Consider the following 23,920-nt stretch of genomic DNA (forward strand, 5'->3'; position numbering starts at 1 on the left):
AGCCGCCTCTCCACTGTCCCCATCACCGGTCCCCGCTGCCTCTCCACCATCTCCCTGCAGGTGCACGGGTAACACGCTCGCAGCCAGTGCCCCCGGTGCGGGGTGGGATGGACGGGGTGGCCCAGCGAGCTCAGCCACGGCCGCTGCTCCAGTCCCACCGTCCCGCATCTCTCCGGGAGGGCTGCAGCACCCCGGGACGGCGGGCAGAGCAGCGTCTGGCTGTGGGTTTGCCTCAGCAAAGTCGGTAGAGCGAACAGCTTCCGTCTAGCCTGTAGGAATCCTACCAGCAGGAAAAGGATTTTACACTTTCATTTTAGTTTTCTTTGCTCAGTGAACCATTTGTTTCTCTGAAGACAAAGAGGAAAGGAAAAAATTCATCTGTTATACAATCCCCGTGATTCATTTTTTGCTGCTCTTTATGTGTTGACACAAACCATGCTGGAGAAGGTGAAGAAAGTATGTTTATTTCTGATTGAAGGCTGATTACATCACTATCATGGGTAATGTAATAGAATAATTTTATACTCTTGGGAGAAATCTAAGAATAAATATGAAAAAGTAAAATATTTTGTTTCCACTGTCTCTGAAGATGAGTGATGATTAAGTGCTGTATTTACAGGATAGTTATCATACTCTAGACTCTGTGCTGAATAAATATTATCTTGAAAGGGTAAAAAAATCCATTGAAATATTTTAACTCACCACAAAATTAAAAAAAAAAAATCCATGTATTTGTCCAAAGCGAAGGTTAGTTACATGTTAATTATCGAATCCACACAGGATCACTTTCCAAGAAACAATTCTCTCCTCACTGGCCAGTTCCTCTCTGCAGGATCTGCCTCGGTGGTGCTCCTCGCCTGTGGGGCTACTACTGGTTCTTCAAGCTGCAAGACAGGAACAAGCAGAAGTCACTCTCTGCCCTGCGTTCCCAGTTCAGAGCTGGTTTCTGAGCATCTCCTGAGGTCTGCCCATGCCTCTGCCTCCACCCTTGCCCAGGCAGCCCCAGGACCATCTGGGTCCCCTTCCCCAGCAGACGGTGCCCACCCCCGCCACCGCCCTTCAGCAGCCAAAGCTCCAGAGAGACCCAGTGGCCCAGGCAGACCCTGGGCCAAGCAGGACTGGACGAACCTGCAACCCTTCTCGTAATGACTAAGAAACTTTTTAATGTGAGCAATGAAGAGATGTCAGTTCTAAAAAATCCCATATAAATAAACTCTTTCTACCTAAAGCACCCTTGCAATTTTAAGGACAGTTTTGTATTTTATGAAAGAAAACTGCTGTAACAATTTGCAAAAAGCGTACTTTCTTTAGGTCTTCAGTTTAATTTTGTTTGAGAGCCTACCAAACCCGGCAAAACTTGCCTTATTTGTGACCCAACGTATACGTGAGGAATTTCTCATTCGTTTGGCGATCTCAGGCTTACACTTTGGGAAATGGGTCCAATGCTGATGCTTCACATTAAAGTAATAATCTGTACACCTGACACCACAAAGCAAAGTTGCACGAGCCATTCTGGGGCTTTCAAATTGTGATCAAAACAGAAGATACCAGAGATACCTTTATTTTCACTTACATTTAAAGGGAAGAGAGAATATTTAATTCTTTAACAAGAGAAAGTATTACACACTCTCTCTTCATAGGTAGTGCAATTATTCAGCTGCTCTCTGGAACTGAAATAATGACAAATTAAAATGCCTTTCAATTCCATCTACCTTTTATAACTATTCATCTTCTGGAGTTATTATCACTCTAAAGGCTTTTTCATATTTTAGGCATCAGCCACTATACGGTACAGAAAGCACATGGAAAGCGTTAGCGCTACCAATAAAAGTTGCGGTCATTAAGGTAAGAAAAAAAAATAATTTGGCTTGGTTGTGAAGGATATGGTACAACTCACGTATTTACTATAATTTCCTGAAATTTATTAGAAAACTTATATCAAAGAGTGCATTCATTCTGGGTGAGGATGTGTAGGCGGGAGCTCAGCCTCCCATCACTTGGGATGGAGCTGGAAAAATCCAGGGGAAACAGAAATAACATTTTGCATAAAACCTGACACAATTGAAGCCAGGCCAGGAATCACCAAAGCCTTCCTCTAGGCGCATCTTGCCTCTGGGCAGATTAATTAACTTCCAAGGCCTCGAGCAGGGACAGCCGCAGATGCCACCCAAGGAGGGTGGGCAGAGCACCCAGGACCCGCCTGCGCCATGCCCACTGCCTGCGCCTTTGCCACCCCAAACACCGCAACCAGGAGCACGTTTCAGCCACAACGGGCTCTAAATGCTTGTTTACACTTTCTTAAATAGATTGAAAAAAATATGGAAATGCAATCACGGTGAAGGGTGACATTTCTCCAGGCACGATATTTACAGTATTTTGATTAGCTCCGACTTCTGAATAGCCAAGCAACTTATGTTAATAAATACCCTATTCCAATTAGACATCTGTGTTCTCAATCAGGGAAAATAAAAAAAAAAAAAAAGAAAAGAAAAAAAACTGCAGAGGCACCACGCCTGCTGTCACTTGCTCCTCAGCAGGCCATTAATCATCTGGGCTTTCACAGGGTGCAACCCAGTGACTAGGTGAAGGGCTGTGCAGAAAGGTCTTCAGAGCACACCTTCCAAATCAGAAAGGACCGTTCTCAACCACAAAAATTTCATCTCAACTGAATACTTCTCTCCTTTGGTAGGTTGAATGGATTTTACCCCAATGATAGCTGCAGGATTGGGTCCCCTCTCTGCGAAAATCCTAAAATTCATCAGAAAGCATGACTTTGAAAGAGAAACCTAGACGGGTATTAGCATCTATGAATGTGTAAATGAGTGGTTATAAAATGCCAGCATATATTTGTGAGCTCTAGATGTGGCAGAGAGGTCTGGCTGATCAAAGAGACAAAATAAAGGCGAGAAGATAAAATTCTTCTTTATGGAAGTGGGAATCATTATCCCCATATAGTCAGACTCTTAATTACTAGGGCTGGATCTCAGCCTCCAATTGCTGACAGCCAGAACGGTGGAGGATAGCTCTCAGCTCTCACTATCCGGCACATTATTACAGCGTTTAATATATTTGCAACCAGCCCAGAGATGGCACTTACATCAAACGTGGGTCTGGGCTCTGGTACTCTGCCAACAGCATCTTTCATCCTTTCATCCACAAGCCCCTGAGGAGCTACTTCCAGAGCTGGAGCTGGGTCCTCCCGTGCAACTCACCCCAAACACAGCTATCTTCTCCAGGACGTAGCCATGACCACAGCACCCTGGCCCCAGCCCCGCCGCCTGCCCGCGCTAATTAAAGGAGGGAAGTGCCTTTTGCAAAGCCCGAAGTCAATATTGCACCTGAGCCTTTCTTTGAGCCCAGAATTTGAATGTCTTCTGGCTTCTTTCACAACTACCCAGGACTTAATTCTCTGTTGTTTGTTGCAAATCACTTTTAGCAGCGATCTTTCATCTTGCAGTTTACAGAAGCCAGAAAAGAGGGAAGATTTGTTTCCTTCAGCCTATGGCAAGCAGCAAGGAGCAAGGCTGGCATGTGATTCTCTCCCGGTATTTCAGAGACAACATGCCCTCCTCCTTGCAGCCCCGCACCAGCCAGTGTTTTGGCTGCCACCAGTCCCCATAGAAAGGGAGGTGCTGGTGCTGACCACATCCAGCCAAAGCGGGCATCAGCACCGCTGCTTGCCTGGCACCCTGCTCGTCATTCTGCTGCTCTTCTGATCACTGCGGGGAGGAGGGAGGGAGAAGGGGAGATTAAAAAAACCCACATCTATTTCTGGAAAGCAAGTCAAACAATGACTCAATCATCTCCACACAGTTCATAAATCCCTAATTAAAGGTTTAGTGCTCCTCCCCGCTGCAGATGTTCCAGAGTCCAGCCTCATTTCAAAACCTGCTTCTGTGCTGGCGCGTGTGTGTGTGCCGCCACCGCGTCACTCCTCGGAGCCCCGAGCCGGAGCACTGCTCCCCCCGCACATTTAGAAGCAGCCCCTGCTCAGCTGCTCTGTGCGAACGCGCATTCCCATCGGAGCGGTGATGAACACTGCCTGACCCCTGATGTGAACAGACTGGATGCCAGATTTGCGAGGCTTTAAAAGAAATATTCTCCTGTATCTGACTCTCGCTCCAATTCCTGACTTTACGGCAGGATAAAAAAAGGATGCATTTTTCCTTTATTTTCAAATATACAGGTTAAAGTAGCTGCACCCCAGGGAAAAAATGGGAGCTAGCAGACATTATCTTGCCTTGCATAGTCATTGATCAGAGGGATAAGGACTAGCTCGCATCCGCCACCTCCTCCTGCCTCTTTTACTCAACACCAAAATACCAGCCAAGACACTTGCAGCTCTCCCCCTCCGACCCTTGTTTTCCCCATCTTTTGGTCAAACAGACTGAGTTGGAGGCATTCAGGTGAGCCCCTGAAATTCCTGTAAGCGAACAGCTGAGCCCTCCCCACCAGACACCCTGAAGGCTCCCGCGCCGCTAACGGAGCTCCGGCACTGTCGGTGCCCGCACAGAGCGGGGACGAAGGTTCAAGCAACGTGACCCTCTAAGCAGTAGTTCAAGGGCTGTATATGGTGGATTATTTAAAGCAACTCTAGCAGCGGCTCAGTTGTGTGTTGCGCTCCGGAGCGCTCTCAAGGGCCATAATAAATTACCCACAACTTGACTCGTTCCTCACAAAAGTTCTTTTCTCCTAATGCAGCTTTTCAGAAGGCTCAACTGCCCGGTATTTTTGGGCAGCTTCCCACCTGCAATCACCTTCCTTGCTCATCTGTCCCAGAGCAAAATCCCTTTTCTTTACAAACTGCTCCCCGCCTTTTACACACACACATATATGTATATATATTTAATTATATGAAGTATGGCAGCTACATAAAATGTTTTGTTGCCTTGGCAACTGCAATCCACTGGCTTCAGACTGAGTTATAGGGAAGAGGGCAGTCTTGACACTAACCAACAATAATGAGAACAACAAAAAGCAGCGGACAAAACACTCGCCAGGGTCCACAGGAGGGCTGCAGGAGGGACGGCTTCCTCCCCTGGCACCCCAGCGCCAAGCACACTCGCATCTGCCTCACCCTGCGCTCTCCAGCCAAGGTGCTGCCACGACCCAGCCTTGCTCAGCGCAAACTCGACAGCAGCACCAGCTCTGGGTTTCAAAATTAACTTTCTTTGTATAGAAGAGGCAATCATTTGTAGAAAGCTCCAAAAACATAGATGCAGCCCTGCCGAAATCTGCTGGGTCTCTGCTGCCCTGCGCATCCCTTTGTTCTGGAAACAGGGCTGAGCTGACGGCCAGCACACCTTCAGTCACTCGTACAACAGTCAAAACACATTTTAGAGTAACTTGCCATAATGTGTTAACTTACAGCACTAGACATGAAGATTTCTTCCTCTTTGTCTGCACTACAGACAATTTCTGTACCCAGGAACGTTAGCTGTATAAACTGTATTTACCCTTCTTGAATTCTTCTGCTACCTGCTACTATCACAAGCACCCAACCTGTGCAGCCAGCTCTGTACAAACACCACGGGCAAGGTCATCACTGTGCGGGGCAAACAGAGGAACTATCGTAAGACCTCCCCCAGACTCATTCTGGGGCTGCCCGCTGGGTCCGGCCCCACTGAGCAGCCTATATGGATGTTACAGACCCCTCAGGCTACGGGGGCAGAACTGATTCAGGACAACAGATTCGGGTAACTCATCCCCTCAGTCCCACAGAGAGGACAATGAAGCTGCAAAGGCAGCTTTAAACAAGGAGAGTAAAATCTGGTTACATCCTAATTACAGGGTGGAAAAAGCTTTTGTTGTGCACAAACCCAAGCTGCCAACCTATTGTCTCCCATGCTTCTGCACTTTCCTATAGGCGCTGGAGAGATCTCTGCCGCGCTGGGATACTTAGCCTCAAAGAAAATTGTGTAAGAATGAACAACGAATGGAGGAAATAGAATAATCTGAGCAATTTCCCATAGAAATTGGTCAGACGAATGTCTCTAATTGGCATTCCATTATTACATTTGTAACATACTTTCTGTTGAATTTATTACTTTGTTTCCTCTTGTACCGAATGCCCATGAAAATCTCTTGGGACCAGATTTAAGTCATTATGAATAAATGATAAGAAACTAAATATAGAAAGACTGATAAGAATATTAATTTGCAGAAGAGGAAGGTCCTTAAAAAAAAAAAAAAAAGCAGGAGTCCTGCAGGCCTCTGGTGTTCCCTGCACAGGCTGGCTTGATCCTCACCAAGATGAAAGAGAAATGTGCCTTCCTATCAATAATTCACATGCTTTCAGAGCTCCGGAAAGCTCTGGGAATGACTGCAACTTCCACCAAGCCTTGGCACTAAAATAGCGTGGTGACATTCGGCTGAACGGCATCCCAGCGAGACGGGCTGGGATGCTGGGAGCCTCCCCGAACCCAGCGCAGCCCTCACCACGCCGGGTGCTGCTCCCTTCCCGGCCGTCCCATGTGTTCGGGACAGGATCCGGCTGTACCCTCCTGCTCACCGGCACCCCCGGCACCCCAGCGCTCTGCTCCCCCAGGTCTGAACGGCTGCGGGAGGTTCATCAGCCAAACAGCAGCAATGCCTCCCGCCACGGAACGGGGACTCCTCCAGCTCCCCATCCCGCAGCCTGGCCTCCCGCCACGCCTGCCAGGCAGGGAGCTGGGGGTCTCCACCCGACGGGCAGCAATAAACCACTGTGAATTATTGTCTCGACTCGTGCTGATCCTGTACCCAGACATCCTTTTCCATCTCCCCCCCCGTTCGGCTCCTACTCCAGCTACAGAATGAGACGAAGTAGAAAGACCCCGAGTCTTTGCAGCTTTTGTCGCAGGGAGCTGGAAGAAAATCTTTGGGAAAGCAGCAGATGCAGAAGGAATGATCCTTCTGCAGAACCGTCTATGTGGAGATGACACTCAGCTAGCTGCAGGTGACTGACTGAGCACCGAAAGCAGAAGGTGTAGGTATAAACCAGGGTGAGGCACCCTCCCAATGCTGAGAAGTAGCAGCACACCTTTCCCGCACATCTCCACCCCTGTCCACGAGGCTGCTCTGATTTGAAATGAACTCCTTTACCCCTTGCAATAATACCAGCAGCAACAACAGCAGTAATAACACAAACTCAGAAGGACTGGCAGGGGAAGGATAAATTACAGCTCTGCGCCTGGGCAGCGCATCACAGCTGCTCTCATTCCAGGTTTCCGATGGGGAAAGCTGTCAGCTCTGCTTTCCAGCAGTGGGAACCTGTGGCACTGGTTATGGACACCGACCCTGTCTGCACCGTCCCGCACGCTGCGCACGTAACCTGCTGGAGCTGGGATGGGCAGCCAGTTAGATGTGCTAAAAGAGGAAGGGGGGGGAGGCAGAAGGGGCTTACTGGAGGTCCCAGACTGCCTGCGGCACAGCCTGAGCCCACGTCTCGCTTGCCTGACCCCAGCCCTCTCCTCCACAAAACATGGAGGCCGGTAGGTGTGCTGCATCACTGCAGCCGCTCGACAATCGCCTCTCCTTCCACTTCACCCACCCTTCGCAAGGAGCGGGAGGAAGAACACCACCTCATTAGAAAATCAGTTCCTTCTGCTAATTGGGATCCTGAATATGACTACATGCTCAGGTCCAGAAAGGGTAGCATCTGGAAGACATTCAAGCGCTCTGTGAATAAACAGGATAGAGGCAACACGAATAATACCGGGGATCTTTGAAGGTCTAACATCATCTGGGGAAGGTCTGCGTTTATCCTTTGGTAGCTTAAGTAAAATTAGACATTGACATTAGTACATATTGCTGGTTCTGAACATCCTGCCTCATCTTTCAGACTGCCCTTAAAGCTACCTGAAATATTTCAGTAACTAATGACACCTTTTATATCCTTCCTCTGATCTGGGCAGTCCTGAGTGCTTCAGCCTGAAACGGTTCCCAAAGCTCACACATAAGTGTATTAAGAGAGATTAGTTGATTAATCTCCTCTCTGGTAACATGTATCTTTATCACTTCATTTTAATAATTTGTACTAATTGACAGAGCAGACTCCCTCCAATTCTCAAAGTTGGGTAATACATAATTGCTCTAAATCACAGCATAAACATTTTCGTTTGGAAACACCTAATCCCATTACGCTCCCAGTATCTCTTCCAAGGTTTAACACATGAAAGATGCTGCAAACTCGGTGTCATTAAGCACAAATGCCTGTGACATCAGGACCAGAAGTTGTTAACGTCTTGGGTCACTGTTGCCCATTCCTTCTTCACCCTTCCCAAACCAGCAGGCACCGCGCAGTTTGAGGAGAGGATGGGCAGCTATTTGGGTTTCCCAGCATGAATCTTCTGGCATGGTTCAGCAGGGAGGGACAGAAAACCCATCAGTGGGCTGGGGACATGGGGAAGAGACACGCAGGGCTCCAAGGTAATCTGTGCTGCAAATGCCTGCGGCACCGGGCACCATTGTGAGCGGGATTAAAGGAGTGTTCCTGCCCCAAAGCTGATAACCTATGAAGGACAAGCTGAGGACGAGGGGCATCCCTGAGGATGTGCAGGACAACAGCCAGGGGAATGGGGGGGATAGGGGGTGTCCTGAGAAGGAGCGGCTAGAGGAGGGGTCTGCAGGAGAGAAGGAAGATGCTCAGGAAAGCAGGACAACCCCTCAGCACCCTTCACCTCTCCAGGCAGGACCCCCATCCACGGGACGTTTGCGGGCTCAGGGCTCTGCAGGACAACCCCAGAGCCTCGGGCAGAAACGTGGGAAGGCAGGAGCAGCACCCAGCAGCCGGCACGGAGGCTGCATGGGACACATCACGTGGGACACATCACGGCCCGATGGTGGGTTTCCTGGGGCATGCTGCGGCTGGTGGGAGATTGCCAGCAAACAGCAGAACTGCCCTCCGCGCCTCGGTGGGACGCTGGGACACCCGGCTGGGCTCAGCCCTGCACGCCCCAAGCTGGAGGGGCCACCCTTATCTGTGTTAGCAAAACACCCAGAGCTCCTCAGGTGCGTGAGCATCACGGTACGTGTGCGTTCACGTAGGCAGGCACAGGCAGGCGGGAGGCCACCAGGAAAAGCACGCAGGTACCCACTTGGTCTGATGCTTGGAGCCCTTCAGGTGCGCATGGTACTGCTCTATCGAGTTCAGGGTGACATTGCAGATGTTGCACGTGTAGCTGCGCTTCAGGCCTGCAAAGAAAACCTGGAGTCATTAACTGTGCACTGCCCTCAGCACCAGCCGTGTGTGTCGGTGCAGGCTGAGGGCAAGCTCAGGGCTGCACTGGGAGGAAAAACATCTTCGCGTCGGGGCTACAGACTACTCAGAATCAACACGGCAGCTGGAAAGTACAACTGAGTGATAATGGCTTAAGAAAGGGGAGGGGGGGGGTGGAGGAAAAAAAACAAAAACCAAAAAAAAAAAGCAGTAACCCTTGCTCCCAGCCAACTTTTAATTAATTAGAAGATACTCGGATCTCAGATTTCATTTCCAGTTGCCCAGACATTTCTCTTTACAGTTACCCATCTATTTACTTTTCCAGGCCAGGGTATCCAAGCATTAGTGAAGCCTAAAGGAATATTGTTAAGAGGCACAGTTTGAGCAGAATGAAGCAGGTTTCACAGGCAAATACTTCCTGGACACCACAGTCCCCACAGTTCCTCAGCGCCCACATCCCTCTCCTGTGACTCTCACAAGGCACCACTGCGCTCAGACTAACCAGCACACGAGGCCCTACTCATTCCCCTGGGTTTTGATAGTGATCAAATTCAGGGCAGTTCCTCGTTAGTGTATTTAGGAGCTAGGTCACTTAGGAACTTATTTTTCTTCCCCCAGAGGGACCCACCCTGATTTATCCACCAAAGCAAACACCATGTTTGCTGGGAGCTGCTGATCACCGAGAGCTGGTGACTCGGCAGCCTTTGTCTGAAGGTCAAAGCTGGAAGCCTGGCGTGGGTACCAAGTGGCCATACAAAAGCTGGATGCCAGGAGCTCGTTTGCCTGACAGATTTATTCCTGGCTACGATACCTGTCGACAGCCCCTGACCGCAAAGCAGCCCTTGCTTTGCTAATTTTAGCCCTTCACAGACACAATAACCACCAACTATTTATATAGCTGTTGCTCTTGCTGCTGGCCAACTGAGTACCACCGAACTGGAAAGAACATCTCAGTGGGTTCACAGTAGAAACGTTATGAAATTCAGTTGGCTTTGGTTTTGGGGAGGTTTGGGGGGTTTTGTTTGTTTATTTTTTACTTTCTAACAAATCTCTTAGCTGCCTCTGCTACTTTCCACTTCATTGTTTATTGGATTGCCACAGTTACAAGTGATTTTCTCGGTAACTACGCTGCATTTCATTGGATTGTGATGCAGAGAATGCTACCTAAGTGCAGCAGTGCTGTCAGCCGAGCAAGTTAAGGCAGGACCAGACCAGGCAGGCGACCGTGCGACACTGGAGATGTGCACCGGTCGTATGCACGCAAGGTCTGTCTATCTGCTAGCAAAAAGGAGACAAATGGTGTCAGCAGCACTGAACCAAACCACACAAACACCTCCAGAGCAACAGAAGTGTGGACTATGGCCTGTCCCGCTCCCTGGGTCAGGACAGGGCAAAGGCTGCACCTTGGAAGAGGCTGCTGGACCCACGGGAAAGACACCCCCCACCCCAAGGAGCAGCACCCGTGGCTCCCTGCATGGGAAAAGCACTTGGTTTAAACAGCATTTCTCCCCTAATTCACTGCTCTGCCTCTGGGCACAGATTGCAGGGAAGAAAAAACCCAGGCAATTAAGCAGATTCATGCACATCTCAAACAGAAACTGCAAAGCAATTTATAAGCAAAGTCAGAGAAAGTCCCTCAGCACGTTCACTGGAAAAATCCGAGCTGAAGAACTAAACCCAACAAGATCAGCCTGTGTTTTGTCTATTCAGCTAAGATCAGACTTCACATCTCTGAGACATCCACAGCAGACAAGACATTTATCCACCTAAGAGCATGCACGCACAGAACATGAACAGGAGACTTTGCAGAATTGTATCTGCAGGCACTGCCGACCATGGCACGATAATAAGAGAAGAGCCACGTTTCTCCGTATGCAACTTAGAAACATCTTCAAACTGGGTTCAACTACCACCTCTGGAAAACTGAAAATCTGGAAACAGGGACCCAGCAGACAGGCAGCAGTCAGAATTGGAGGTGAAGGAGAAAAGACCTTTCTCCAAGGCAGCATGCTGCCCAGCAGCTGCTGGGAACGGCTGATAATTCGTGTCAGTTTGTCTCCTGGAAAAACGTTTGGTCCAGTTCTGAGGCATTTATTCTGAGTGCCCTGGCACACTCCTCCCTCCCTCTGGAGAGGACACTAGCCTGCTTAGCACGGGATAGATCATGTAATTATTTACACATTAATGTTCTATTTTGACTTTCTCAACAAGCTTTCACCCCAAACGTTCCTCACAACTTTCTGTAATCACAGACCACCACAATGCTACTGGGGAAGTTCCTCCACACCTGCAAAACCTGCAAAAGCAGATCCAATTAGTTTCTTTCTTTCTTTTTTTTTTCTTTTCTTCATTATCCTTCCATAAGTGACCTGGGCCAAGAGATGGACCGCTAGCTGGGTGGTCCCATCTATTTCTTGTGGGAGAAACGAGAAGCCTCTTCTAAGAGCCAGAGCAGCAACAAAACCAGGTCCTGCAGAAGGGAACTGAGTGCAGCTGAACGTACATTGAACGCCTGTTTCTCTTCTGGACATCCCTGAGAGGTAGAGCAGTCTGAGGGCTCTTGTTCCTGGTATGCAGGCCAAAACCTGACATGAATTAAGCATTTAAATGCAGACATAAGTGTTTCAGACCCTGATTCTGTTGTCTCCCTTACTATGCTGAGTGTCAGAGAGTGGTTTCTTCTGCCCTCCTCTCTCTTGTATTTTAACATCCTAATAATTCCCTTGGCATCACAGACTGCATTAGCATCACTGACATTACATGTCCATCAGCATCACAGCAAACCGTTGATGCTAAAGTAATTTCTGCCCTGTACTCCTAGGAAAAAGAGAATTGCGATTTTAGAGTCTCTGTGGTGAGGTTTCTGCTTTGCACTGATTCACTTCCATGAAGATCTGAACAGATCATTTCAAGCTTAATTGAAGGGATCCACTTAAAATTACCAGAGTTGTGGGATTCTCAGCATGGGCTGCTGTGCTCTTTAGAAACAGTTTTAATGTACCGTATCATAGTCTCTTTTGACTTTCTGCAGTATTATTTCTTTGCAGAAATTGTTAAAACAATTCATTTAGAACAAATAATGCACGGCATTCTCGAATTTGATCAGTTTATGCATACCATAATCAGCTGCACAGGCTATATACAAACTTACCATTTCCCAGCTGCACCTACAGACTCCAAAAAAAATAACTTGTCTTTTTTTGAACTTCAGACACAAGCTATACTACCCGCCCCACTTTTCTCAAACACTTCATACATCTCTCACCTAGGAATCTGGCCCAACATGAAGTTAAACATCTTCTCTAAAAAATACTTCAAAAAAATTCAGATGAGTACTTGAGAATAGCAAGCAAGCGATTATGCGTAAGTATTTAAATAGTCACCTCTATTTTTGTGTGTTATGATGTGGCACAGAACAAAACTCAAATTGCAAATATGCTGATGGATGCTCTCCTTACTGAATTTATTCTTGGTGCGGTAGCAATGGTTTTATAGTCAAACCCTCTGTCCGTAGCTGGCAGCTCCTGTTTCCTTTATTAAGCCAACAGGCATCAGAAACCCCCTACGCACATGCCACAGCACAGGGGAGAGGATGGAAAAGGCAGTGAGTGCACGGCTGACACAGGCGCTGCGTTAGCACCTTGCTGCAGACCAAGCCCTCGGACCATGCCGTGACTGCTGCACGGCCGAGATCGGGACTGGGGAACGAAAAACCTGGTAATACTTTAAATTAAGGTAATAAGGTTCTAATGCTCAGCAGCTAATTTAACAGCATACATTAACAGCAGCCTTATTGAATCTTAATTACTTGTGTAGGTGGAAACGCCATCAGCAATTACAGTTTTTAACTTAGGACACTGGTTTTTTTTCCACGAGCGTGTCACAGCTGCACATGATGATGAACAAGGGGGGAACCCTGTCCCCCACGCCCAGCACCGGCAGCACGCAGCGCTGCTCCACCACAGCAGCTCTTCCCACCGGCTGATGCTATGAACTCGTTTGCGCTCGGCGGAATCACACACCTGCTAGTGCGCACAGACAGGTTTGAGATGGATGGCAATGTCGCTGGGGCTGGACCGGCACCAGCCTGCACCTGCGGCAGGACGAGGACTGAGGCAGGACCCCTTGGCTGAGTCCCCCATCCTGGATGGGCTTGTACAGGGAGAGTCTTGGGTGTGACATGAACTCCACCGAAACGAGACACGGAGAAAGGAAACTAGCCTGAGATGAGCTGCAGGATGAAACCAGAGGCAATAATCACCTCCATAACTTCAAAATTAACAGTATGTCATCTCACTGGAGCTCACCAAAGCTGCCAACGTGGCTGAAACTGCGGTTGCATAAAACGCTACCAACCAAAGCACGTTGGAGTTGAGCATTAACACAGCAAGCACTCTGCAACGGGAAGGTGGTCCCAACCAGAGCAGTCTGTGCTAGGAAATGCTGGGCTCTGTCTGGATTCACACCGACTTTTGTACCCTCACGACACATCAGCATTCCCTCCCTCACATCATGACATGCATTCATGTAAAATGGAATGTGCTCTTTTATCCATTAAATAAAATATTAGCAAGTAAAGTCATTAATGTTATTCTGCATAAAATGCACTAAAATACATTCCAGGGAAGGGCTTGTTAAATCGCTTTTTACTAACCAAACGTGACAGCACAGAATGAAAAATATTTATAAGGCACACAAAGAAATTATGGGCTGAGAAGGAAAAGAAAACTCAGCTCTTGCCTGATTTCACAAGATGTCACCTGAAGCCTTTGTGTTTTCAGGTGAATTGTCACAGTCGCAGGTGCCAACATCCCTGTGCAGCCCTCCCGATCCTGCTTTATGGAGAGGCAGCTGTATTTTATTTTAGGGATCCACAGTGTAATGCCCTTGAGAGGCACCAGCCTCTGCCCCAGGGCATGGTGCTTTTCCTGTTCACCAGGGACTGAGTGTCCTGGGAAGACGACCAATGTTCCTGCATGGGGAGGATCTTACAGGATCCCATCTAATCAGCTCCAGGCTGGCCCAGAATCTGTCTCCATCACTATGTAAAATTCAGGTTCTACTAGCAGGCACCAAAGAGAGCCCAGGGTGCCTGGGCAAGTTGTTTGCTGTCACACGAAAAGGTGCTGAAGTGCAGGTTATAAACACCGACGAGATGACGGGAGGTCCGCCTGTACGTTAAGCCTTGTGCTCATTTTATTCCTTCAAAGGCGTACGTACATACAGGAAAGGGCAACACTGAATCCATGTGACGAAGCCCAGACTTTCAAACACTGCGCCAGCCTTCACAGAGAGACCATTTCTTTGGCTCAGCACCAGCAATAAGCAGAGTTCGTTATTAATTAAATTCCCCGCGACTGAGATATGCCAGTCTCTGCTGCAAGGCCCCTGCCCCTGCCGAGCCCACCTGCGTCAGAGCAGGAACGAGAGAACTCCGTGATGGGTAACGCCAACGTGAAGTCACACTGGTGAAATGTGAGCTGATGGAGCAAAAACGCAATTCCCTCGCCGCCGGGTGCAGGCTGCGGGGAGGCGAGAGCCGCCAGACGGAGCCGCACCGGTGCCTCCGATGGAGCAGCTTCAGCTCCGTGTTGCTGAACAGGTGCAAGCTGTGGGGGCAGAGCCCAGAACTCAGGGCTCGTCACCATCCCCACCGCGTTCCGTCTTCTTCGCACGATCTGCTCCAGGGTTGGCTGGGCACCGCGGCAGCCAGAGGAGGCAGCTCTGCAGCAGGAAAACTCTCTTCTTCCTCTTTCAGGGGCTGTCCTCCAGCTCCCCTGGTGTCCAGCCCATCCCTGGGAGCAGGGGGTCCAGGACCGGCTCTGCTGTCCAGGCTGGAAAGCCCCACGAAGCTGCTCAGCGAGGCTGGGTCGGACCCCGCGGAGTGGCTGTGGGCACTGCTGGCAAACCCGCAACGCGCCCTCTGCTCGGCCAAGGCAGCTGGCCGTGCCACCATGCGTACTGCAGCTTTAACTCTGTACAGACAAGAGAAACGGTGCTGTTAATGAGGTTTCTTTTTCCTTCTTTTTTTTTTTCTCCTCTTTCTCATGTCTGAGTAGAAAACAAGACTTCAAAATTGCAGGATGAGCACTTGGCGAGAAGAACCAATGCTTTTGTTTCCTATAAATATCAGTTGTCCAAAAATATATTTCTATTCTTATTTCTCCAAATACACATTCATATTTATCAATAAATATTTTATCATAGCCATTATCAAAACATCAAAGGCTGCTGAAATGTTGTACTTCAACTGACACCGCTTGTTCCAGGCTCACACAATGCATCAAATGCTCATCTCCCACAGCAGTCAAAATAGAATTAATATTTATATTAAGTTGTGATGGGAGAAGCTACCGGGGGCAGCATGGAAAGGAAGTGACTTTGCATTCTAGTGAATACCAAGGCAGCAAAACAAGCGCAGAGCAGGGAGAGCTCACAGCTGGAATTCCCACCAGCTACTGCCAAACCCACCGGACATCGGCAGCGACGGGCAGACAAGGTGCTGCTGCTGAGCTGGGATAGATCGCCACTGGCTACCTCTGAACTGCCACCATTGCCATTTCTCTTGAAGCCAGATATGCCTTTACCTGCTAAGGCACAGCTGTTTTCTCAGACAGAAGGTGGATCTCCTCCCACGTTGGCCATTGCAGGGATCTGCCTCCTGCCTCTGCAGGCATCTGCTCCAGCCTCACAGCTAAATGCACGCAGGAGAGCATCTCACACCCCTAGTTAAGAACAACTGTGAGAAAGAGGATTTCTCAAGCTCTGCCGGACACCATCAGCAGGCTCAAGGACATCTTCCTCAGCTCACCAAGTCTGGCTGCGCAGCTCGCCGGGGAGCCCTGGACACCTGTGAGCCGCAGGCTCCAAAGCAAGAGCCTGGAAGGGCCCAACTGGAGGAGCAAAGCTGGCTCCCCCCCGCACCGGGGGATGCGCCCAGCCGCAGCACAGCACCGCAGCCCCCCTCCCCAGCGATCAACAGGCACCGGCAGCACCACGTTAGGTTCAGCTGCAAATCCCAACCATGCACAGAACTGTTGTAAAGTTAAAAACCAACACGGGCTGACGAGTATGTAAAGCCCTCCAATTTCAACTCTCCTAGGCACAAGCTAAATGAATAAAACACTTCACAACTGATTTATTTACAGTTAATGATATCCTCAGCCACTCTTGAGCTTGGCACAGTTCAAAGTACTAAGCACTTCCATGTTATTGTCCCAGGTTTTATTTCCCCACATATTTTCAACAGTGGGCAGTGACTCAGTCCCATGAATCATTTATGGCATTGTGAGTCACACTAGGTAGCACACGAAGGACCTGGATAACTATTACAAGGTTTGTTTGAGATCAAGAAACGCACAATATACTGCACAGTCATTAGTATTTAAAGGGAAATTATTTCATTTAGCAAGAAAAAAAGAAAAGGTATTTTAAAATGTTAATGCAACGTCTTGCTGGCAAACCAGACTTCCTCTCCCGCATGGTTTTGAAAATCAAACCTGCACTTTTTCCTCTGCCTACTTCAGTCAAATACATTGTGTGCATACAGAATTGTAATCAAGACCACAGAGAAAACTTCCAACAGGAGGCTCGCACCTCTTCTCCTGTAATTACACCTCTATATTAAAAAGGCACTTTCTTCAGAATTCAGCCTGAGCCACATCCTCAGCCGGTATAAATTAGCACATCTCCATCAACAGGCGCAGTGTGGCGGAACCGGCCCTTCATCTGCACCAGGCAGGGGCTGCAGCTGGGGGGGACCAGGGATGTGCGGGGTCTCCAGCAGCCACGGCCACTGGCTGTGGCTCCACTCTGCACGTGGGGGGCTCCCAGAGGGGTGCAAAGCCCAAATCTGGGTGAGCCTGGGGCCCCCTGGGTGTCAGAGCCCCTCCTGGCAGGGCACGGCCAGGATGGATGGACAGCCAGATGGATGGACGGATGGCTGCTCTCCCTTCAGTGGGAACACAGAAAACCTGTGTTTAACACAGCCATAGCAAGTGCTCGGGTCCTCTCTGCTGCTGCCGACCCAGGGCCATTGCAGCCTTTTACAAGCACTAATTAAATCACGGAAGACAGCTAATGCCTCGCTCTCCATCAGGGAGATGTAGGGAGTGCTCTGCCTCCAGCAAAAAACATCCCATCCCCACGTCCCTGTGGGGCTGAGCACTTTAACGTCTCCTCCTCTCTCAGCTCACAGGGACAGTCCACATTTGCTCAAGGACAGAAGTGTGTGCTAATCGAAGGCACTATTTTAGGAAGAGGCAAAAGAAACACCCAGGAAATAACTCTTAAAGGATACTGCCAAAATCACAGAGCGCCATTGCAGAGGAGAGGATTTTTGTTACCGTAGTAGGAACCTCGTAAAGCAGCGAGAGCAACACGGTCTCCCCTGCACCACCTGACCAGAGGAACCACAGCAGGCAAGGGCTGCATCACTGTGGCCACTGGGTCCCGCGGGAGCAGGTCCTTGCTCTCTGGAACTGGTGCTCTCACCTCTCAGCTCTCCCAGGTCCAGGGTCTTCCCCAGCTGCTCCAGCAGGTCAGCCCTGGCCGCGTTCTTCTTGTGCTTTTTGCCGTCATAGTGCTGCTGTGCCATCATGGGGTTGTTGAACCAGGCTGCGCAGAGCTGGCAGTACCTGTCCGAGTCTCGCCGCTGATGTGGTGATGGTACCACCGGGGCACTATCCGTGTGCGGCGGCTTTAGGGAGCTCAGAGCAGTTTCTGTAAAATGAAAACATGAAGACATGAGCCTTTCCCGGCTGGTGTTGCTGTCTGAGTAACAGCAGAGCCTGAGGCAGATCCCACATTAGACACGGGAAGTAATTAGCAGCAGTTACAGGGTCCCACTGGATATTCTGGATGGCACTGCTTGGAAATCTACCATTTCTCATAAAAAAAAGCAGCATGAAAGGCTAGCATAGGGCTGTTCCTCAGCTAGCTGCACTTCACTAGCTGGGAAAGGAAGACGGTCTCATTACGCATCCTACCACTGTTGTGACTAAACTTGCTAAACTTACCCTGCTTAAATTGCTACTTCCAGGAAAAACTGCCAGCAGAGAATAAACAAAACATGCAAAGCCATCTACTTCTCAAGACAGACAGTTTTATCATCACATCAGGATTCTTCTTTTTCAATGTATTTGGTCTCAGAAAGAAGAGGGAAAGCTGCAGTAATTTGTAAATTGTCACAGATGAAGAAAAATAATTTAATAGTCAGCACCCTCATTGAAATATCTTCACATTGTGAATTGACAGGTACCAGCAACCCACAATCTGAATTTAATCTCATTTCCCTTCAGATTCATCATGAGGCCACCCGGGAACACAAACATGATCCCCAAATGATTTCAAAGAAAACCGGGTAATTAGTCTTTACATAATGGAGCTGCACCTTGTTTGCCACAGTTTTCCTACTTTGTAAAAAATAAGTCACAAAGCCATGGAAAAACAGTAAAATAAAGTTCAGGTAACACTGGGATACAAAAATATACAGTGACTAGCACTTAATTATCACACCTCATTCAAAAATTCCCTTTCATGTGGTTTTCCTTTTCTTTTCCAGATGAAACATCTGTTATCTAAATAATTAACAAACCACTCTCTCTCTGACACAAGAATAGGCAAATTTTCAGGTGGTGAAGAGGAGCTCGGTCACTCTCCTTTGATCAAGGGGCTCAATGCTACTCCAGCTGAGTCCTGATGAGAGCACAGGTTGGCAAGTGCCGAACCCACCTCAGCGTCTGATACCAGGAGCAGCAGCACTGAGCAAAACAGGGATATAATTAGACATGTAATTGCGACTGAAGCCCGCCGTGATTGGCTCCACTGCTCAAGAAAGTTAATATTGTTACGAATCTTCTGCTGACCTGCTCTGGAATGGATGTCTATTAACTTTCCTCAGGAAACTCTATCTTACGTATAGCATTACTTACAACCTCATCGATTTCCAGGGGTTTACAAGCATCTATTGTTTTTGATGACAACTGCCAAGGTATCAGAGTTTCACAGCCCGGACGGTGGGTTAGGGCTTTGTCACCCTCCTCGCCCGACTGCTTCTGCAGACACGCCTGGAGAGGAGCATCCTCTCTGCTGCTGCTGCCACCAGCGCTCTGCACAGCACCAGCAAACCAGCTCTTTGGGGGATTAGTTAATAAAGTGATTACACAACTGGCTTCTGCAGAAGATATTTCTTCTCCTCATTCTGCTGTCTCGCGAACCGCCCGCCTGCTCGTTTGGATTCATTTCACCCCACCAGAGGATTCCACTGCCTAATCTCTGCCCGCCCTCCATTTAACCAGCCCAGTTAGACACCGAGCACAACACCAACAGGGGAAACCTCTTCCCTTTGCCTGGGGCCTCACTGCAGCATGCCGGGCCCCGAGCATCACTCGCACACGCGCCGGCTCTGCCGGTGCAGCCCAGGTTGGTGGTGGCCGCGCTGCTGCCCCAGACGCGCTCCCAGCACAGCTGACGGGCAGCGGGCAGCACTCAGGACGGACACGGCTCTATTTTGCTCCTAAAAACATCATCTTTTCCAACACCTACGGTGCCAGCAGAAGACATATCCCCAGCCCTGCCGAGGTGCAGGCAACACGAACAACAGCACAAGTACACTGAAGAGCGGAGCTGCGGGCCTGCAGGCTGATTAAGAAGAAAATTAGGAGATAGCAATATCACCCATCCAAACTAAGACTATGCAGGCTTAGCATACACCTGACTCATGAGAAGTGAGCACAGCTTGCCTGTTGTTCAATGTTCCTGTGACCACCCGCAGGTGCTCCCCGAGCAGCCTTGCTGGGGGGGGTCAGTGCCCAGGGGTGCGGGGACCACGCACAGCCCGGGGATGCTGCAGGGACCGCGCACAGTCCGGGGATGCTGCAGGGACCGCGCACAGCCCGGGGATGCTGCAGGGACCGCGCACAGCCCGGGGACGCTGCAGGGACCGCGCACAGCCCGGGGACGCTGCAGGGACCGCGCACAGCCCGGGGACGCTGCAGGGACCGCGCACAGCCCGGGGACGCTGCGGGGACCACGCACAGCCCGGGGACGCTGCAGGGACCACGCACAGCCCGGGGATGCTGCAGGGACCGCGCACAGCCCGGGGATGCTGCAAGGACCGCGCACAGCCCGGGGATGCTGCAGGGACCCGCTGCTGTGCCCCGCGACAGGGCTGAGTGGCTCCAGAGCACTGCGAGGCACCGGGACGGGGCTGTAGCGATGCCTGGGCATCTGGACCATTGCAAACAACCAGTTATTACAGCAGTCCAGGAGCTCTGTGATATATCTGACTTGCTGCTCTGCAGGCCCTAGGCTATAAAGTTAAATCTATCAGATCTTTCAGTCAGCTTTCTCCTTGTTTATATGTTAGCCGCTGCCAGAGGGGAACCAGGGAGGCTGAAGTTCGCAGAGCTGGTGGTGTCCGCAGGAGTTATATCTCTCGCTCACTAAAGAAATACGACAGAAGCATCCCCTGCTGCTCAGCCATCAGCTGGACTGGTGGCCCCATGGCTGTGCATCCAAGTCCCTCTTGATGAGCTTGGTGGCTTGTGCTCACCCAAACATGGTGCAGGAAGGAGGGTGGCAGCGCTCCTGCTTTGGGAGATTGCGCCAGAGCCCCCCCCCTCCACCCCAGCCCTGCATCGAGCCCACCACGCCTGCCTCCCCTCCCTGCAGGCTGCAGCCCCCATGGCAGGGACCCTCTGCCCGCATCACATGGGTGCTCCTGCATGGCAGGGATTTCCTCTTGGCACTCAGAATACCAAGTATTTTCTTGCAAAGCCACAATCCCCAGGTTCCTTTTACAACTACCACCAGTCCTAAGGCACGTTGAACCCAGCCTGGCAATTAATGAAAACATCCCATGTCTTCCAAATCCTCCTGAAGAGAAACAGATGAAAGTTGACTTCTCTGCACATGTCGATTTATCATTTTGATATGCGCTGCATAACTACTACAGAACAGAAAACATGATCGTTCCCTGAGCAGCGACACAAAAATTAATAATAAACACTCACAAAACAGCAAATGTTAAAAATGTTTCTCCATCTAAAACACAAACATAAAAGCTGCTAGTTTGACTATTTCAAGTATTTCAAAATGCTAAATAGCTCTTGACAGTCTGCCTTACGTTCCCTTTTGCTGTGGGAGGGAAGTGAGAAAGTCTTACTTTGCTGCAAGAAGCAAAATACAAAGTTAGAAACACTTTAGCACTCTTGCAATGAACTAATGTTTGACATTTCTTGCATGCAAAGCTTTTTATTCATAGCTGTATTTAAATGGCACCCAACTTTTTATCATTGCCACTCTCCAGGAACTGTGCATGAGAATGGCAAAGTAACTGAGCCACGACAGTGGGGCAATGGAGAAACTCAGTTTTCTTCAACAGACAAATCTGGGACTTTTGCAGAGTCCAGCTGCTGCTGGGGGCACCCTTGCACCCAAACCTGAAAGCCATTTACTCTGCCCCCTTGAATGCAAACCCCGCTCTAGGAACTAGAGAACAGGAAGGTAAAAGAAGCCAAGGTAACTTTTCCTGCTGGCAAAATCCTGCCCTTGTACCTCACCCCATACGCAGGGGACCCCCGTGCAGGCACCTGCCCCCACAGAGCCATGACTCACGCCGCGGCACTACCGGTGCCGAGGGGCCAATTTCCACCTTCCTGAAACAATGCCTGCAGGTACCCGCACTTCGATCAATGAAAGCAGCAGCTATTTCCCCCCACGATTCTTTGTTTTATAACTCATAGTGATGACTGGATGCAAGCTGACGGAAGATGTTGGAAATGACTAGAGAGATTCATCAGCAATAGTGGTGAGATAAAGCGTCTGAGAGGGCTACAACCTTGTGCAGCAGAAGCAACGGAAAAGATCACGAATATTTCACTGTCGTGAGGAGACATCGCTTTCCTACTGCAAAAAAAACCCAACTGTTAAGGCACTTCTCCATTTCCTGAAAACACCAGCTGAGAAATGAGAGATGTGTACTTCATTAAAATGATAAAAATTGAAAGGGAAGGTGTAACACTAAGACAGAAAACTCAGAATATCAAGCAGCAGTCCGTTCGGAGGCAGAACGTGTCCACAGGCATCCACCAAACAGACCCAAGCCCTCCCAAAGGCAGGTGACGGATGCTACAGCTTCAGGTGATCAGAAAGCACATCTGGATTATCCGGCAGGAATTGGGGGCGGGGGGGGTGGGTGGGGGGTAGGCAGGAACAGAACTGTTGGGGCACAGAGTAGGACATAGGCTCGCATCTTCCAACACTGCGCAGAGCACAGGTTGCTTCAGTTTAGGACTGATGCAACCTCCACGATGAGGGGAGGGAAGTCTGTTCTTTCCCAATTCAGCAGAGCAGACGAAATAAACGTTTCACCTCGTGACACAAAACCCCTTGGGAAGTGCCTGAGCTGCTCTCAGGTACAACATGGAGCAGCGCTCCTGCACAACACGGCTGGCAGGGAAGAACGCTCAGCACTCAGACCCACGCGGGATGTCAGCAGCAGGGGAGGCATCTGCAGAATTCTGTCCCTCTGCCGCTTCCCGGCTGGAGACAGATGCCAGGCCAGGGCGAAGTTCGGCGTTTGGAGAGGAGCTGCTCTGCAGAGGTGAAGCCTCAGGGAATTTCTGGCTACCAGCAGTGGCTCCAGGTCCCACCACACCCTGGCAGCACAGCGTGTTTCAGAGCTGCTGCCTCCAGGAACCATCACCAGGATCAGAATTCCGGTTGCAGATATTTTTCAAATTTTTCACCTTCGCTGAGAGTATTACGTATTTTTCAATGCTTTTTTTTTTTTTTTTCTTTTCCTTTTACTGGATAACACTGCTCTTCCAACAGCTCAAGAATTCTTCTTGAATTTCCCTTGCAGTTTCAACTGCATTCATTAGTCTTAATTTTGTCCCCTAAATACATTTTGTTACTGTGCAATTTAAAGAGATGCTATGCTCCACAGAGGCAATTGTATGCCTGTGTGAACAAAATGACTCCTGCAAAGACAGCTGGGCAAAGAATTTCGCCATTTCTTCCCTCCCTTTACACAAAGACCGCTAATTAAACAAATGGTCAACATGGAAATTCACAACAATTTAGGGTAGCAGGATAAATTCTTGTGCAAAGCTGAAAATCAGACGTTGAAATCTGGAGGTTATTACTGACTTTTACTTGCCTATTGGCACTAAAAATACCTTTTCAGATTAACTGTGTTTAATCTCAGCTACAATCAGAGCACTTGGGGAACTTTGAAAACATTTTATGCTTTTTTTTTTTTTTAATTTAAAGATTATGAGAGTTCAAGTATTTGTATAGAGTCTTTCTCATTTTTTTTTTTTTTGGATCACATGTGAAAGTTAAAAAACGCTTTACTTTTAGGAGCATAGGGAAACACCAACAAAACATTCAAGCCATTTAACCATCTGAAGGATTACCGTGTGACGATCAGAACAGCAGCTTTTAAAGATGCTAACCAGTCAGGCTGCAGGCATGAGCTCCTGCCTCCTGAATTGCCAGCGCCCGCTCCTTGGTCACTGGGCTCAGCTTCCAGGTCCCTGGAAGGTCAGAAGGTGCTGGATCCCTCCGCAGCAACACACAGGTGATTATCAATACCTCTTAACTGCTGCAAGTTAGCAGCTTACTTCTGAGCAGATTAATTTTAAATGTTATCGATCTCCTTTATGAAAATGAAAGGGAAAGCGAGCCACCACTGGTCCCAGCACAGGGCGTACA

The 23,920-nt window shown here is 49.2% G+C and overlaps 1 protein-coding gene across 2 annotated transcripts in view; it reads right to left on the reverse strand.

Moving 5' to 3' along the window:
* Window positions 1–443: 443 nt before the first annotated feature.
* The window catches only part of ZMAT4 (zinc finger matrin-type 4), a 67,037-nt gene continuing 43,560 nt past the window's right edge, over window positions 444–23,920 (reverse strand). For both annotated transcript variants that reach the window (XM_040617917.1, XM_040617916.1), the window contains 3 exons: window positions 17,693–17,920; window positions 9,078–9,174; window positions 444–884 (listed from right to left, as the gene is read on the reverse strand). In XM_040617917.1, coding sequence (XP_040473851.1) covers window positions 869–884; window positions 9,078–9,174; window positions 17,693–17,920 — 341 coding nt within the window. In that variant the 3' untranslated portion in view covers window positions 444–868. The remainder of the gene's footprint in view (window positions 885–9,077; window positions 9,175–17,692; window positions 17,921–23,920) is intronic.

This window comes from Falco naumanni, chromosome 19, assembly GCF_017639655.2.
Source record: "Falco naumanni isolate bFalNau1 chromosome 19, bFalNau1.pat, whole genome shotgun sequence".
Classification (NCBI taxonomy): Eukaryota; Metazoa; Chordata; class Aves; order Falconiformes; family Falconidae; genus Falco; species Falco naumanni.